Raw genomic sequence first — 17,305 nt, forward strand, 5'->3', positions numbered from 1 at the left:
CTTAAGGAGTATATTGAAGAAAATCTAGCCAAGAATTTCATACGCCATTCTTAATCTCCGGCAGAAGCTCCAATTCTATTTGTGAAGAAAAAAGATGGATCATTGCGGATGTGTGTTGATTATCAAGGACTCAACAAGTTTACCATCAAAAACAGGTATCCACTACCTTTAATATCCGGACTTCTTGATCAACTGAATCAAGCTAAGATCTATACAAAAATAGATCTTCGAGGAGCATACAATCTAGTACGCATCAAACAAGGAGATGAATGGAAGATTGCGTTTCGAACTAGGTATGGACATTTTGAATACAACGTCATGCCTTTTGGACTTACAAATGCACCAGTAGCTTTTTAACATCTAATGAATGATGTTTTTCGAAAGTTTTTGGATAATTTTGTAGTATGTTATCTAGACAACATCTTGATCTATTCTAAGAATCCAAAAAAACATGAACTTCATGTTCGTCGTGTGTTACAAAAATTAAGAGATGCAAGATTCTATGCCAAGATAAAAAAGTGTGTATTCCACACTACTCAAGTCGATTTCTTAGATTACATCATTTCAAATGATGGACTTATGATGGATCCTAAGAAAGTTCAAACTATTATAGATTGGAAGATCCCAAAAACGGTAAGAGATGTCCAATGTTTTTTGGGATTTGCCAACTACTATCGGATCTTCATCAAAGACTTCTCTCGAGTTGCAGCTCCACTTACACGTTTGACTTGTAAGGACAAACTCCAATGGAATGAAGAAGCGGAAGTTGCTTTTGAATCTTTGAAGACAGCGTTTGTTTCTGCACCAATCTTCTATCGTGTTGATTTTTCCAAAGCATTCTTTATGGAAACAGATGCATCGGACTTTGCTTTGGGTGTGATTTTATCACAAATGGGAACAGATGACAAACTTCATCCAGTAGCCTTTCATTCAAGAAAATTCTCAGCAGCAAAAATCATTTATGAGATCCACGACAAAGAACTTCTTGTAATTGTGGATTCTTTTCAAGAATGGCGTCATTATCTAGAAGGTGCTTCTAGTCCACTCATTGTGTATACGGATCACAAGAACCTCAAATATTTTATGTCAGTACGTATATTAAATCGTCGCCAAGCTCGTTGGAGCATGTCTTTATCAAGATTCGAGTTCATCATCACTTATCGGCCAGGAAAACAACAAGGTTTATCCGATGCCTTGTCTAGACGTTCTTATCTTGCACCAAAAGAAGGAGATGCAGATTTTGAGCAACAAAGAACGGTTCTCTTGAAGCTGAAACAATTTCATCTTCGAGCAATAAAATCAACATTGACTGTTGATTTAACTTTCCTTAAGCAAGTCCAGTTAAGTATGTCTTCAAACCCTCTTGTTCATGATATCAAGAACAATTCTTTTAAATCTCATGATCCCTCTAAATTTGAATTCAAGAACAACCTACTCTATTTCGAAGGACGCCTATATGTTCCAGAAGGAGAAGCTCGTTTACGAGTTCTTCAAGCTCGTCACGATTTCCCAGCTGCAGGATATTTTGGATATAATAAGACTTTGGAGCTGATATCTAAAGATTTCTGGTGGGCTCAAATGTGGAAGGCAGTTAGAGATTTTGTACAATCATGTAAAGTTTGCTCAAGATCGAAAACTCCTCGTCATCGACCTTTTGGACTTCTTCAGCCATTACCCATTCCAAAACAACCATGGTCTTCTGTTTTTATGGACTTCATCACGGATCTTCCAATCTCAAGTTCTTATGACTCTATATTCGTGATAGTAGATCGTTTTACCAAGATGGCACATTTTGTACCATGTACAAAATCTATCACAGGTGAAGAAACAGCTAAGCTCTTTCTTGACAATATCTATCGCTATCATGGATTATCCAAGGATATTATATCAGTTAGGGGAACTCAATTTGTATCAAGATTTTGGCGAACTCTTTTCAAGATTCTTAAAGTGGATATAAAACTATCTTCAACATTCCATCCTCAAACTGATGGACAAACGGAGCGTGTTAATCAAGTTTTGGAGCAATATTTAAGATGTACCATTAATTACTAACAAGATGATTGGACAATTCTTTTGCCATTGGCAGAGTTTGCTTACAATAACACGGTATACTCTTCTACAAAACAAACACCTTTCTTTGCTAATTATGGTTATCATCCACGACTTGATACTTTTGACTTTTCAAAAGTTGATAATCTTGCTACGAAAGATTTGGCAATTCATTTATCAGAGCTTCATGCAACGATGAAGGCGTAGTTAAAAGAGGCTCAACAACAACAAAAGGCCAATGCGGATGTCTATCGAAAGGAACAACCATCATTCGTCTTGGGTGATAAAGTATGACTACTTCATTGCAATATCAAGACCACTCGTCCTTGTGACAAGTTGGACTATCGAAGGCTAGGACCATTTTCTATTTCTGCACAAATCAATCCAGTTGCATATCGTTTACATCTACCGGAATCAATGAAAATCCATCCAATATTCCACGTGTCTCTTCTTGAACCATACAAGAAAGTGGACATACCAAGAAGACGACAAGCTCCACCTCCTCCTATAGAAGTGGACAATAATGAAGAGTTTGAAGTAGAAGAAGTCTTAGATTCAAGGCGACGCCAAAATAAATTAGAATATCTTATCCATTATCGCAGATATGGTATTAGTGAACGCACAAGGGAGCCAATAAAAAATCTTGCAAATGCAGCAAAGACAGTGGAGGCTTTTCATCGACGACATCCATCAAAATCAAGATGAAAACCTTCTTTATAAAAGAAACAACATCTAGGCAAGATAACATTCTACTTTCAATTCTTGTTCGTAGCTTCGTTGTAATAGTGGCGCTCAAGAGATGGAGAACCAACAACCAGCGGATTCAACTCAAGACCCTTCATTTGCTGACCTGCCGGACGAGACATTACGATTGTCACAACCTTCAAGACGACGCAATCGAGATGAAGATCTTCAAGAACGACATATTCTTCCTCGAATAGATGGTGAGATACAACGTGTTTGGTATCACAATTTGGGAAGGGACTCCCGATGTTTGGTAATTTTGCTAGAGGTAGGAACAACTCCTGATGGTGTTCCAAATATTCTATTCGAAAGAAGTTACGAAGGCCTCAACAATGATCAAATAACTAGGTGGTCTTCCCGCCTTGGTATGGGACACTACCGATGGTTGAGAGGCCCTATCAATCATCTTCGAAGAAAACAGAGATCAGAGTATGTGGCGAATACAATTCGTCGCATCATAGATTTCCTCAACATATGATGACCGCTCCTCGTGGAACTCGTCTCTAGAAGGGGGGGTAATGTCACAGCCATAATCATGTAAGCTAATAATTATATATACAAATAGGTAGAAGTAAGTAAAAGTAGGTAAAAGTAAGTTAATTCTATAATATTTAATATGCAAGCTTCTTAGAAGCTTCTTAGACGCTGCTTTGACTTTATAGGTGTCTTTAATTGACTTTTTGGATTAGAAACATGGTCAACAAGTTGGCTATGTGCCACACATGTTGTTAGCTTGAAGATCAAACTAACTATGTGGCCCACACGTAGAAAAACTTGCCTTGTAAGTCAAGGCATGTGTCCTACAAAGTCAACACATATTGGAGGTCCTATAGAACGTTGCCACGTAGCCCCTAGTTAGATAATATATATAGAGACAAGAGTGAAGGCTTCTTCACTCTTGTCAACTCCCTTCTTACTTCTAGTCTAGTTTCAAGGGTCTCTAATTTTCTTGTCTTTTGAGAATAGCCATTCTAGTTTCTCTTTCATTATATATACTTGTTTATATATATTTTGTTACCTCTCTTTGAGTGAAGGCTCACTTGTCTGAATTGTTTTTTCATCGAGTTCTTATCCTTGACAGATAAAGGATTGACAAAAAATTAGAAAGAAGTAGACGAAGTAATAAGATTGCTTAAAAAATAGAAAGAAGAAAGAATAGGATAGGTATTTAAAGGCCATTGCAAGCATCTAATTTAAAAATGCCTTCTATCCATCTTACATCTATAATTCAACCTTCAATAGTTATAACAAAGAAAGAAGAAATGGGCATTGATGAAATTATACAAAGAATGAGAAATTTGTAAATAAAATTTGTAAAACTTGAGGAAAAGAATCAATTATTAAGAATATCTATAAGACAAAAATTAGAATCAATGAAAAGTGTAGTACATAAATGCATGTGGTGTCATAGCATGGATCATTTAAGAAGAGAATATAAAGATTTTAGAGAGGTATTAGACAAAGGAATTGTTTCTTTTAAAGATAATATAATACATTTAAAATAAAATGAAAAAAAATTAAAGACAAACTTTGATAAGGAAGAGATGAAGGTGCTTACAAAAAAGAATTTAAAATCTCAAGAAATAAAGCATCAATATATCAGATGGAAGAAAATCTGGACAAATGTTTAAGCATAAATCTAAATTGTTTAGAAAAATTTAATTCTTTGTGATTAAGTGCAACGATTTATGCTAAAAAAGAAAAATTTACTAGAGATGATTTAAAATGTGTTGGCAATAATATTTGAAAAATTACTAAGTGAAATGATCTTGTAGATAGATCATTCATACATGCTCATATTGCAAGGAGTCAACATGAAGCATTAATAGAAGAAAAATAAAGGAGAGATGGAAATAATGATAGGCCATTAAAAAAAACTACAAGAAAAGAAAAAACATGACAACAAAAGAAACCTATGCATAAAGAGAGAATAGAAAATATTTCTATAAAAAGCAAAGGCTCTTACATATAAATTACAATCAAATATTGAAGCTACTACAAATTTAAAGAAAGTATTAGAAGAGCAGATTTTAAGTAAAAATATTGAATTTATAATTGGTGAAATTTTAGGAATCATAAAGATTTGAATTTTATGAAATTATTATTAATAAAATAAAATAAAAAACAAAAATCTATAAGAAATACTATGTTATCAAATACAAAAGGAATAAAAGCAATAGAAAGCAATAAAGATGAAAAAAATGAAATATAACTTTTTAGAGATATCTCACAAGTAAGATTTATGAAAAAAGAAGATGTGATTCAAGTTTCTAATTATCATTTTCAAATCCATTAGACTAATGCTACTACAATTTCTTTGGTGAAATTAAGAGATTTAAAAGAATTAATAGTAGCAGTGATTGATTATAGTTCTAAAATTAATTTGATATCAAAAGAATTATATAAAAGAAGAAATTGGCCTATTAATATTGAGTATGGATGGATGATAAGAGCAACAAAAAATTCAAATGAACATTTCTATAGATCTTGTCCAAATATCAAGGTGATGATAGAAGATGTTATTCATGAATAAAATTTCTCTGTGCAAGATATGTCTACATATTTTATTATATTAGAACAACTATATATTATTACTACTCAAATAGAAAAAAAGGTTATTGATGATGATTTGGCCTATACAAAGACAAGTAGTTAAGATGGAAAGAACATGGTGCAATGATGGTTTGTGCAAATCATCAAAGAAATTGAGATAGTTTGAGGGAACATCCTTTGCCAAATATATATAAAGAATTTAAAGATCTTAACAGCTCAAAGGATTTTTATTAGAGGCAATTATAAAGTAGAGTTATAATGGTAGAAGAGATGATGGTTTCCTGCCTAAGAGAAGAAATGAGACTATTATAAGATTATCACAGGATGGACATGTTTTATTAAAAAATATAAATAATTTAGAAAAGATAAAAAAAAAATATCAAAATATTGAATATGAATTGAAGAAATGTAGAGTAATTAATAAAGATGAATACATAATAAGAGTGTTTGAAGAATCTTGCTTTTGTGATATTATGGATAATTTATAAATATTATTGGATTTAGATTTTAAAAGTGGTGATAGAATAAAAAATTTAAATTCTAAGTAAATTTATGATTTAGTAAAAAAATATATAAATAAATATGAAATAAAGGTGAATACAAAATATAAGACTGTTACAAAGAAGGTTAAACTAATGGCATTGCTACTATCATTGGATTTTGAGGAAAGAATTGAAAAGGCTTTCATGCAACCCAATTTAAGAGATTTAAGAAAAATAGGTCCTAAATTCAAAGATGAATTGAGATTAGATGGTTTGAAAGTTGAGTGTAAAATTTTTTTAACAAAGAATGAAGAAAGATGTTTTAAAGAAATGCTTTTATAACATGGTAAGGCATGTGCATTTGAATCATATGAAATAAGGTGCATTGATCCAAGTATTATAGCACCTATGGTTATTTTCACAATTCCATATAAATCATGGAATTTGAAGCCAATTTCAATTCCAAAGGTCCATTTATCAAAGCTAGTCAAATTATTCAATGAAAAGATTAAGATGGAGATTTTAGAACCATTTATTATACCATATTCCAATTAGTAGTTTACAATACCTAAGAAAAATGGAAAATTGAGGTTTATAAAAAATATACAAGAAATAAATAAGCTAACTATTAGAAACATAGATTCAAGTGTAATTGAGGATGAATTTGTAGAGGCATTTGTAAGAAGAGCAATTTATTCTATGAGAGAACTTTATTTAGGATATGATAAATTTTAATTAGGAATGCAAAGTAGAGATTTAACAACTATAAAGACACTATTAGGATTGGTTAAAGTGTGTATTTTACTACAAAGGGCTACAAATTTTGTGGTATACATGATGAATAGAATGCATAAGATATTGAAAAAATTATTTCAAATATAACAATGCCTTTTCAGATAATATTTTAATTAAGAAATGTGAAGAAAAAAAAAGTTGAGATATTGAATTCAAAGGGATGTAGAAAGTTTGTGGCCAATTATATTGATGATTGTGAAGAGGTTTTGACAAGGTTAGAAGAAGTTCATTTAATTTTAATAGGAGAAAAATCAATATTTGGAGTAAAAAGAGTTTTGATAATAGAAGATATATGTAGATCATATGGATGCAAGCCAAGTATGGAAAAAATTGATTTTATATATTAAAAAAAAATTACAAATATAACAGAAGTTAGAAGGTTTTAGGAGTTTGTATTTTCTATCATATATGAATATCTCATTTTGCATATGTAGTAGATCCATTATATGAGTTGTTAAGAAAAAATCAAAAAAATTCAATAAAAAGGAGAAAAAAAAAAAAAACCTAGAAAAAATTGAAAGATTTTTTTTTTTTTTTTTTTTTTTTTTTTTTACCTCCAACTTTGAAGAAAATAAATTATGAATGTGAAAGGCCAGTGATATTAATAATTGATGCAAGTTTGATTGAAATAGGTTGAACAGCTGAATAAGATGATGAACAAAGAAATAGATATGTAGTAAGGTTTGGAGCAAAGATTTTGAATGTTAGGCAAAGGATAAATACACAAATCAAAAAAGAATTATAGAATTTAATAATAGATATGAAAAATAAAAAAGAATACTTAATTGATGCATTGATAGTTATAAAAATAAGTTTTCTTCCTTTATTAGACATGATTATAAGTTGTTCAATTCTTGATATTACTATATTAAGATAGATAGCATATACCAAATCTATGAAGCCAGAATTTAAATACATTGCAAGAAAAAAAAATCAGTTACAAATATGTTATTAAGAACAAGGTATTTTGATGAAAAAAATATGATTGATTTGGAAGATGATGTGGATACAAATTTTTATACTAATGCATTATCAAAGGAAGAAGGTGTATATTTGAATACACCATTGAAAATATTTTTAAGAGATTTATAAGAAGAATGGAAAGATATAAGAGAGTATTTAAGTACATTAAAGTGACAAGAGGATTAGACAAATCAAGAATTTAAAAGAATCTATTTTCATGTTGTAACACAATTATATGATAAAAATATAATTAAAAATAAAATAATAATTAATAATTAATCATCTTGATTCAATAGTAATTCAAGATATTTAAACATGGCTTTTATAAAAGCCTCTTAATTTATTTTCTTGTCTTAATAGCTAGTAAATGAAAGGTTGGTTAATAATTTTATCTTCTAGACTATAGAATTTCTTTTAGTACCTTAAAAGACTATAAATTGATAAAAATAGAATAAAAGAAATAAATAATTAGTATGATTGATACTATGATTAAGTTGAAGGTAGGATTGGGCTAAAAAATTCCTAAGATAGATTAGATTGATACTTGGGGATTGACCATTTGTAGGACAAGGTCGAAATCAGACCTCTAGCTACTAAAACGACCACCTAGGACAAAATAGAGATTTATTTGAAGATCGATAATTGGAATTTGTGACCTAACTTTAAGCTTATTCCAAAGGTTTATGGCTTATTTTTATAAGATTTGGAAAGACTTTGCAATTATTGTTCAAAGTCAAGATTTGTATTAGTAACTTAGAATTTATACAATACAATTAGGGCTAGCACTCACAACTAGATCATACAATTGGTATCACATCTATAGTTCAAAATTTGAAAAATTTTGGTTGATTGAGTGTATTAAGTGTATATAATTTTTTTTATTAATCTAATGATGTAGTTGGGAGATATCTTGGTTTTGGTACAAGAAGGTATTAGAAATTGGTAGTTTGAGGTTGGATAGGACTTCTATGATATCTAAAGATCTACTAGTCAAATTAAGATGAAATTTGGCATCGTATTAGAAGACTTTAAGATCAAACTATATACCAATTTTGACTCAAAGTTAATAGTTAAAAAAATAAAAATCACTATTCAAATATTTTCATCAACTTCAAGTGATGTTAATACAAATTTTAGACTTTTTCTCACAATCTATAAGTTAGATTCAGCTGAATTTTTCTAAGTATATAGAAGATTTATAGTATTATTTGTATGCAAAATTTTGCATTGAATGAATAATGAAATTAGAAGTTACAAATTTCCAAAGCTTACTAAATAGGATTAGGGCTTGCAAAGAAATATCAAAATTATCTAATTATAAAAGTAATAAAGCAATTGGAATTTATATATAATTGAAGTTACTAAAAAGAATATTTTTGAGTACTTTGTATTGGCTTTAAGTACTTTTGAATTGAAATTCGAATTTTATTCTTCTTATATAGATGAAACCTATTAGGATTTCTTAGATATTTATAAAAGACAACTTCACCTTCTATAAGTAGGTGTCCAATGCATTTCCAAATATAAAAATATATATTGTTATATTATAAAAAAGCCTATAGATATTTTTTACATGATGGATCTTTATGAAAGCATTTAAAGCAAAGAAGAGAAGTATTACAATGGATTATATGGTATTTAGAAGCTCAAAAAATTATTATTAAATAATTTCATAAAAATTTATTACTAGGGCATTGAGGTATTTGGGCAACATTTATCAAATTAAAAAAAAATATTAGTAGAAGAGAATGTACAAAGACATAACAAGCTTTATAGGATCTTGTAAAATTTTCCAAGTATATTCAAATATTTGGCATCAAGAGAGGTTGCATCCAACATATCCTTTAGCTTCACATTACAAGTGGATAGTGGATTTGTGGCAATGCCTATGGAACTTGGACAAATGAAGTATTTAATACTTACATGAAAAGATTTATTGAATGTGATTGAAAGACAAGTATTTAAAACAAAAGATATTAAAAGTATATGATAATTTTTTATTAAAAGATGTTATTTGTTGCTATAGTTGAATTATTGAAAAAATTATATTTGATAGAGATAAATTAGATGCAAAGAAAGCTTAAAAATTCTTTAATAGAATAGGAATTAAATCTCTCTTACAATAACATATAATTTAGAAGGTAATAATAAGAGTATGTGAAGATATTTATCTATTGTTAAAGCATTAGTAAAGGTATGCAATGGCAAAGCATATGAATGGTCTAGACTACTACTATTTATGTTTTGGACTCATGGCAAAATTCATAGTTTAGTAAAAAATTATTTGCCTACTCAATTAATGTATGGAAAAAAAACAATAATACTAATAGAAGAGATAGTGCTTATATAGGATATATTGCCTTAGAAGAATGATTTCAATAGATAAGAACTTTTAGCATTATGGATTTAATAATTAAAAAAAGACCTATTAATATTGAAGTAGCAATAGAGAGGTTGAAAGAAGCAAAGAAAAAGAATAAAGAAAGATTTGATAAAAAACATTGACTACAATCTAAAACAATTGAAGATGGAAATTAAATATTAGTTTATGATAGTTGCTTTGATAATCAACATAGAATAAAAAAGAAGTTTTCAAAGAGATGGATTGGGCCTTTTATTATCAAACAAGTATATGACAATAGAACATACTTGTTATAAAGACTTGATGGTATAGAATTAAGATACCTATAACAAGTAAGTAAATGAAGTTATTTAAACAAAGAAGTAAAGATATTTTTTTTAATAAAGAATAAAATCTAATATGAGACATTGAAATAGGAAAAAAGGAGCAAATTAGAGATCAAAAATTTAACCAAGATGAAAAAATCTCTATATCAATGTATTAAAAAAAACTTGGTCCATGTCAAAGGATGCACAGATTCAAAAGAGGTAGATCTCATAATGTAACAAAATTAATGAATAAAAAAAATTACATTATAGAAGATCTTATATTAAAATATTATAAAAAATTATCTTTAAAATATAGATAATAGTCAAAAAGATAATAAAATTAAAAAGTGTTAATAATATCTTTTTACAAAATAGGCTTCTACTTATTTTATAGGACCATAAGTAAGACAAAACAAAGTAGATTGAGAAATTAAAAGATATTGAAATATGTAAGAAGGAGTTAAGAATAAATTTAAAAAATCTTATTACAAGAAGTCAAGAATTGATACACAGTGAGGACCGATTGTCAACTTGGGTCAAAATCAAACTCCAAGATACAAAGCCATGCACCTATGGTGACTCCAGAGTTCTTTGTAAATAAAAAATTGGGATTTGAGAGCAAACTTAAATAAAGTTTTTTAAGCATTAGTTTCATGTCGTTTGAGTCAATATTGAGATTTTGAAAGATTTCCAAAGTTAATAATATTCTTGATAGAATTAGGATTTGAGAAATAAAAATATGTTTATAAATTTGAAGTTTTCTTGATTTTATGGTGTGTGTATAGGTAAAATTTGGATAATATGTTGGTGTGCTAGTTATAAGTATGTATAAAAATTTTGAAATCAATTAAGCTATTAGATTGAAGTATATGAGGATTTTTGTGGATTGAGGTCTGAAAAATTGGAATTTGAGGATTAGTGAGTATTTCTAAGATTTTCAGCAATTTGTCAATTGGATTGAAGTGATTTTTTTTGTATCGATATTAGACTTGGAATAATTTAAGTGAAATTTGAAAGCAATTAAGTTGGAAATATTGTTGTTAGAAGTTTAACATTTAGGTTGGAATAAAAGGCCGCTTAATACCCAATTAGATTATCTTGCATTTCTTTCAATTGTTAAATACAATTTATTTCATCTTTCTTGTGCTTATTTTTAACTAAGGTATTTAAAAGTATAAAAATTTTAGATTGATATCATTAGTTTGATCATTAATTATTAAGGTTTCATTTTACTATAGGATTTGTTAAGAGTTTGTTTAAGATCTAGGATTTGATTAGGATTTTGTTTAGGTTTTGGTCTAAGATTTGATTAGGATTTGGTTAAGATTAGGATTTTCTTAGAATTGGATTTAGAACTTGTCTAAGATTTATCTAGAATTTAGGATTTTATTAAGGTATGACCTAGGATTTGGTTAAAATTTAATTAAGGTTTTAATTAGAATTATATTAAGATTTTTATTTTTAATATTTATTTAGAATTTTTTGTATTTTTTTATTTTTTTAAATTTTATTTTAACAGATTAAAGTTTGATTAGATTATTAATTATTATTTAAATTTTATTTAAGGCTTTATTAGACTTGATAGAATTGTTATTGTATTATTATTTATTTTCCATAATTAGGTGCCTAGTGCATTCTTACGCAAGAATATACATAATATGATATTTTTTTTTTCATTTTTTTTTAATCTTCTTTAAAAAATTCATTGTTCAAGAGTTCTTCAAATTTCTTCCATAATATAGTTTTAGTATGTAACTCTTGCATTTTTTCTATGATTACTATTATTATAGCCAAATCAAAGGTGGTAATCATCTTTATTTTTGAAACTTGATGCACCTCTATTTTATATGTGCAAATCTTTAGGAACTTAATGATGTTCATTCTATCAAATCTTTCAATCTTATCAACCATTATTTATAAAGCTTTGGTGGTATTCCTATCCTCCACATGTACCTATTGCCTTCCTTCTATAAATTGAGCAAATGCCTTGAATAAATCAAGAGCACCTATTCCACTTGATAATACAAACCTTGGATTTTTATCCTCCATCCTAACTTGTTGAAAAACTTAGTGCCTTAAGGCTCTTTTAGTTGAAGCATTAATATGTGGAGATAGAGAGAGTTTGTTTTAAGAAAGCACTGGACTTCTAGCTGTCACTAATTGGTCAATCAAGTCTCAAGATAAGAAAGCAACAAGTTTATATAATAACTCATATCTTTAGAAGTTTTGAGTCAAAAACTTATCCAAAAACTCAAGATATGGCTCTAACCATTACTATCAATAAAATGGTTCACTTATTGCCTTTGAATTACTTGTATTGTCTTCAACTCCCTATAGCCTCTTCGTACAAATTCTAAATGTAAAAATTCTTTTGTAAAAGACATAGGTCTTAAAATTACCTTTGTAATTACACCTTTTGATTTCCAAAAGCTATCATAAAATTCTTTGTATCCTAAAAAAAATAATAGTATATCTTAAAAGATTCTTTAATTTCAAACAACTATATCTTCTCACCTTAATTCTAAACCCTATAAATTTTGTATGCAAATTATAGTCCAAATCCTAAACCTTACAATTTTTGCTTTTGATTCTCAAATACCCCTTCTAAACTTGCTAAAGACTTTATTATGGTTGCAAAAAATCTATTAAAAGTCAATTAGGTATGATCTTTAACTAACAGAAATGAAGACCTTCACTTCTTTCTTTCATCCATCCATAACTTGCTTTTATCCTTCCAAATAAGCTCTTGAGTAGTTTGGATCTTCATCTTTGAGCTCCAATCTTCTCTTAAAACTTTATAATAAATATCTAAATCCTATATAATTTAAATATGATAATAAAAATAGGTAAACTTCAAAATAAATTTTCTTATAGCAACTTTCTTTAAATTAATCTATTAACTACTCTAATATATATGAAAACTTATAAACATATTATATATTTTAATTAATTTTTACATACTTTAAATAATTATAATATAATAATTTTAATGTCAAATAACTTTGTAGTATATTATCATAAAACAACATTTCTATACCATCTAAATCAAAATAATGCTATAACCTATTGAAATTTAAAAATTTATTTTTTAGCATTTAAAAAATTTCTAAAAAACTTATTATGGTTCTTAGTACATTTCAAAAATCTATGAAAAGATCCAAAAGACATTCATAAGCATTTCTAAAATAATTTGGCAAAAAAAAATCTAAATTTAAGAATAATAAAAAAGAAGACTTGACTTAATGTAATATATTTGACTTATAATGGAATGAATTTAGATATTAATTAATTGCACCAAATTTTTCTTATCTTCAATTTTCATAACTTGAATGAAGGAAAAAAAAAAAAAAAAAAAAAATCTAAAGCAATTGATAAAATCATATTTTTATAAAAATCTATAGAATCACTACTTGAATTTTGCCATGTACACAAAGTCTTTTGATGCTAATTTATATATATATATATATATTTGTTTTTGTAATTGAACAAATCTTCTCCCTTTCTTCTTAACAAATAACATTCATTGATGGATTAAGCAATGACACACTTCAATTGATTTCTTCAATCTTTGAACCCATTTTCCCGCATATCTTCTTACATTTACACACCCCATTGTAACAATGTCAATTGGCTTCGTGCCACCACAAGAGTGAGAGAATGTGTACGACAAGAGCGAGGGAATGCCGAGGACAAGACAAGCGGGGAGGGCGTGGCGACGGTGCTCTGCCTGCGTGTGGTGGTGCCGGTGCCCCGTGCGCGTGCTGATGAATCGGCTGCAACATTTATCGTTGGCATTGGCATCAGCTTTCGGCTGTTTGCGATTCTGGCCGCTTCGGTCGCCACTCTTCGAGGAAATCAGCAACCCCCGTGCCGCACTGATCTTCACGTGCGGAGCCCATCAAGCCTATCAAGCATACTGGGCTCCTCTCGCTCTGCTCACTCGTTGACCTGTAGCGTCGCGCAACTTTGTTTTGGCTTGCACTCCGAGATTTGTTGACACTTTTTCTCGAGATAGTTTTGAGATCTTCTTGCGAGAGCGCGTCTGATGTTGTTGACGCTGCGACCGGATCCCCGATCGACGTCGATCGCAGCGTTGGATGATCTTTACGAGTTGGAGTCTGCATTTTAGTGGGTTTGGGTTTTGGCTCCGCCGTTTTGGTGCAACTGCGTAATGCCGGTTAGTTCCTGTACCGTGAGATCTATAGTTTGTAGTCGCGTGCAGAGGCTTGAGTGAATTTGTTGTTGAGACGTGGTTGCGATGCATGAGGTTTACTTCATGGCGTTGATCTTTGGTGGGAGCCAGCGGGCAGTCGGCCGGGATTTGAGGTAGATGATGTGTCATTGTTTCTCTTGACGAAGTTCGGGAAGCGATGTGCGAGACGGGAGGGACACAGAGATCGTGCTTTTTTTATGACCACAGGATCGTTGGTTGCTTCATTTTGTCGATGGAACAAGCTGAGTAGCGCAGTGCGGCTACACGTCGAAGAAGCTCGGTTTTGAGTGACAGATTGATACGAGAGCCTCTGGATTTGAACACTTGTGGATTTCAAGGAGATTTTTTGAACTGTAGCCACAATGAACGACCTTTTCTCGAGGTCGTTCGGCAGAGAGGGATCTAACTATGTGGATCTGAAGAAGGATTCACGGAAAGGAGATGTTGAGCTTGGGGAGAAGTCTGTGGCAGGGGGTCCTGAGATAGACATGGGCCCGTTCTTTGCCGAAGTGGACAAAATTAAGAGTGAGATGGAAAAAATCAAGCAATTGCTTGCCAAGGTCCAAGGTGCCCACGAGGAGAGTAGGACGGTTAGCAAAGCACAGGCTATGAAAGATTTGAGGGTGCGCATGGACAACGACATCAAGCAAGTTACGAAGATTGCCAAAACGATCAAATCAAAATTAGAGGAGCTTGATAAAGCCAATGTCGAGAACAGGAAAGTGCGAGGCTGTGAGGAAGGAACTCCAACCGATAGGACGCGTGTATCCATCACCAGCACTCTTCGAAAAAAGCTCAAGGATCTGATGGGAGAGTTTCAAATTCTCAGGCAGAATATGAACGAAGAGTACAAGGAAACGGTGGAACGCAGGTATGAACGCATTTCTGTTTCGAACTTCTGGGCCACGAGTTTTTGACAGTGTTTTGCAAGCGAAATCGGTTTTTCTGGGAGTTGGTGGATGCCTTCACTCCCTAGATTCATTCCGGTTGCTCATTTTACTTAAATTCCCCCTCCAAACTCGTTAGACCTCATCAACTGCGCACTCGTGGGATGCAGGTACTACACAGTGACAGGAAAACATGCAGATGACGAGACCATAGAGACAATCATTGAGACAGGAAACAGCGAGACATTCCTACAGAAAGCGATTCAGGAGCAGGGCCGAGGACAAGTCCTGGAGACGATCAAAGAAATACAGGAACGCCACGACGCAGTGAAGGACATAGAGAGAAACCTTCTAGAGCTTCACCAGATCTTCATGGACATGGCCACGCTCGTCGACGCTCAGGGAGAGCAGTTGAACGACATCGAGCAACAGATGGGCAAGGCGTCTTCCTTCATAGCAAGAGGCGCGCAAAACCTGCAGGTTGCGAAGAACAATCAACGGAGTAGTAGAAAATGGTGCTGCATTGCCATCATCCTCCTCATCATTCTACTCCTGATCCTCGTCATCCCCATTCTCCATTCCTCGGGTCTTATATAACCTCTCACTCTTGATGCGTATCTTTGGAACCCATGTCGATACCCTTCCGAGCTATTTCATGTAGAGAGTGGGATTCACCAACATGTTAACAGTTCCATGCCATCTGTAGCTGATTCTAGTCACTAACCTCGTGAAAATTGTCACTGTAAAGTTTAGCTAACGGAAGCTCCTTTGCTGCAAGCTTCAGACATGTGCCCATTTTCTTCACTCAGATGCTGTGGGAATGCTTGAACGTTAGGGCCCATTCTTCAACAGATTCGGAACTTTTGTGTCGATCCGCCGTGCTATAAATATACTCACGCCTTCGACATTATTTTTTATTTTTTTTTTTTTTTCCACACACAACTCTTCTTCCTTTAGAGATGACCTTGCATCATGTTTTTTTGCACGCTCTCATGCCTAGGTTTGAGAAACTTCGAAAAAATTGCAAATTGCAAAAGTTTCAAAAAGATTCTTTAGGTTTCCAAAGACGAATATAAAGTGGTACAAATAACTAGAAGATATCAAAAACTTCTAATAAGTACTAATGGTCTCAAATTGTTGCATGTTGCTCTCCTTCATAGTCATACGTTTTTCAGAAAGATTTAATAATCTGTATGTATTATTTGTTAATCAAAAGTGTATTGAAATACAAAATGTATGTCATACTTTGATCTCTACTTGATAGGCCTATTTAAGCAGCAGATGTAGTTTTAATTTTTATGTTATAAAAATTATTTAAATGACTTCTTTTCAATTTTAGTCTTTTAAGAATTGTTACTACATGATCTCACCACTATTAAAGTCAATATTACAAATTTATACTAGAGTAGCCAAACATCTTTTTAAAGATTTATTTTTAAAATTATGTGTAATAAAGTTATATTTTGTATTTGAGAGACCATTCTTATTTTAATTATATTTAAATAATGATAAAGGTTATAAAAATTATTCTAATTTAGTTAAAAATTGCAATTTTTAACTAAATTAGAAGACCTTGGCAAGTGAAAAGAATAAGAAACTATTTATGTATTTTAACTCACTCTTTTATTTTTAAAAGAATTTTAATGGATCATTTTTTCTTAAAGATACTTTCTAAATATCATTTATATATCTCAATATTTTATTTTTTCTAAACACATTGTTTTTAGTTCATAGGAATATTTGTAATGAAATTTACAATTCTTTGTAAACATACAGGTTAAATTAGATGAAGATCCTTGCATTATTATTTATTTTTTAACTTTCATTATTTCAAAAAAAATAAAAGAAATAATTATATATATCTAAACATACATGTATATATATTTATTTATATATGTTTAAAAAAAGATTGCTAATAGAAAAAATCTATATTATTGTTTTATCCATAA

At 30.7% G+C, this 17,305-nt stretch overlaps 1 protein-coding gene across 1 annotated transcript; it reads left to right on the forward strand.

The window, feature by feature from the left end:
• Positions 1–14,104: 14,104 nt before the first annotated feature.
• Positions 14,105–16,279, forward strand: LOC112291218 (syntaxin-125). The gene is made up of 2 exons (XM_024538352.3): positions 14,105–15,340; positions 15,527–16,279. The coding sequence occupies exons 1-2, from the start codon at positions 14,832–14,834 to the stop codon at positions 15,951–15,953; spliced, it is 936 nt and encodes a 311-aa protein (XP_024394120.1). The 5' UTR covers positions 14,105–14,831; the 3' UTR covers positions 15,954–16,279.
• The last annotated feature ends 1,026 nt before the right edge of the window (positions 16,280–17,305 follow it).

This window comes from Physcomitrium patens, chromosome 14 (genome assembly GCF_059467195.1).
Source record: "Physcomitrium patens ecotype Gransden chromosome 14, ASM5946719v1, whole genome shotgun sequence".
Classification (NCBI taxonomy): Eukaryota; Viridiplantae; Streptophyta; class Bryopsida; order Funariales; family Funariaceae; genus Physcomitrium; species Physcomitrium patens.

What these genes read in the sequence shown, in the direction of transcription:
- LOC112291218 (XM_024538352.3), top strand. Translation starts at nt 14,832, where the DNA reads ATGAACGACCTTTTCTCGAGGTCGTTCGGCAGAGAGGGATCTAACTAT. An exon ending in AAGGAAACGGTGGAACGCAG is followed by an intron (nt 15,341 to 15,526) that starts GTATGAACGCAT and finishes CGTGGGATGCAG; the next exon opens with GTACTACACAGTGACAGGAA.